The sequence below is a fragment of the Macrobrachium rosenbergii genome, chromosome 30 (genome assembly GCF_040412425.1).
Source record: "Macrobrachium rosenbergii isolate ZJJX-2024 chromosome 30, ASM4041242v1, whole genome shotgun sequence".
NCBI lineage: Eukaryota > Metazoa > Arthropoda > Malacostraca > Decapoda > Palaemonidae > Macrobrachium > Macrobrachium rosenbergii.
In genome coordinates this window covers 6398501-6399683 of record NC_089770.1, presented here as the reverse complement: position 1 = coordinate 6399683, position 1183 = coordinate 6398501, and the positions used below count along the sequence as shown (strand labels likewise).

Here is a 1183-nt window from a genome sequence, read left to right as displayed (position 1 = left end):
TATATATATATATATACATATATATAAATTTATATACACAAGCGCATGTTGCGTGAATATATGTTCGAGCGTTGAGGGTGTCTCTCTCTCTCTCTCTCTCTCTCTCTCTCTCTCTCTCTCTCTCTCTCTCTCTCTCCAGTGTACTTAACTACTGTCATTGACCAAAACAAATTCTAACATAAATAAAGACAACTCGTGTAATTTTGAATGAACTCCCTTTCTTGTCAATCACACCCAAAACAAATTACAACCACTCCTTTACAATGCTTAGACTTCTCGTCAATTACCTCCACTGGTGAGGGACAGAATTGGAAAAGAACAATCCACTTTGTTAAAACAGGAGCCATTCATGAATGGCAGAGCGTTAATGAACGCCCCCTTTCTCCTCTTAATACGGAAAGTATAAAAAGTGCAGAGCAGGTGTGATTGTTACCTGAACAATTGATTAGTATGATGAGTATGACGTTATCAATTCGTCTGTTCTTCTTTTGGGTCGTAATGAAAGGGATAAAAGAAAATAGAAATAAGCAAGAATATTGTTGATGTGAATCGCAGGAATAACTGTATTAGTAGAATGATACTTGTATTTAAGTTGTCCATAATTCTACAGTGTTTTTCTGACATGCATGTATACTTTAGGTATATTTTTTCTGATTAGCGGAGAACCATCTCTCTCTCTCTCTCTCTCTCTCTCTCTCTCTCTCTCTATATATATATATATATATATATATATATATATATATATATATATATATATATATATATGTATATATATTTATATATATAGCTATAGATAGTTAGAAAATAGATAGCTATATCATTATTCTTCCCTTATCCGCTATTCTTTTTCCTGACCTTGTGCTCTTGCCTTCAAGAAATTCTTTTGTTCTTGACTAATGCATATGATTTTCCCGTACCTTATAATGATTACAACCTTTGAGATCCGCCATCCTATGTCCTTCATATTCATGACTTCGTCCCCCATCCTATGCACCATTATTCTTCCTTCTTCCTCCTCCTCCTCCTCTTCCTTCTTCCTCGCAAATCCAACATCCTTCTTCCTCCTCCTTCTTCCTCCGAAATCCAACAAACTCCTTCTTCCTTCTTCTTCCTCGCAAATCCAACAACCTCCTTCCTCCTCCTCCTTCCTCGCAAATCCGACAACCTCCTTCTTCCTTCTTCT

The 1183-nt window shown here is 36.2% G+C and overlaps 1 protein-coding gene across 1 annotated transcript in view; it reads right to left on the bottom strand.

Moving 5' to 3' along the window:
• Nucleotides 1-986: 986 nt before the first annotated feature.
• Nucleotides 987-1183, bottom strand: part of LOC136854725 (uncharacterized) — a 492-nt gene continuing 295 nt past the window's right edge. The window contains exon 1 of the mRNA XM_067131312.1: nt 987-1183. This exon is cut by the window's right edge and continues 295 nt beyond it. Coding sequence (XP_066987413.1) covers nt 987-1183 — 197 coding nt within the window.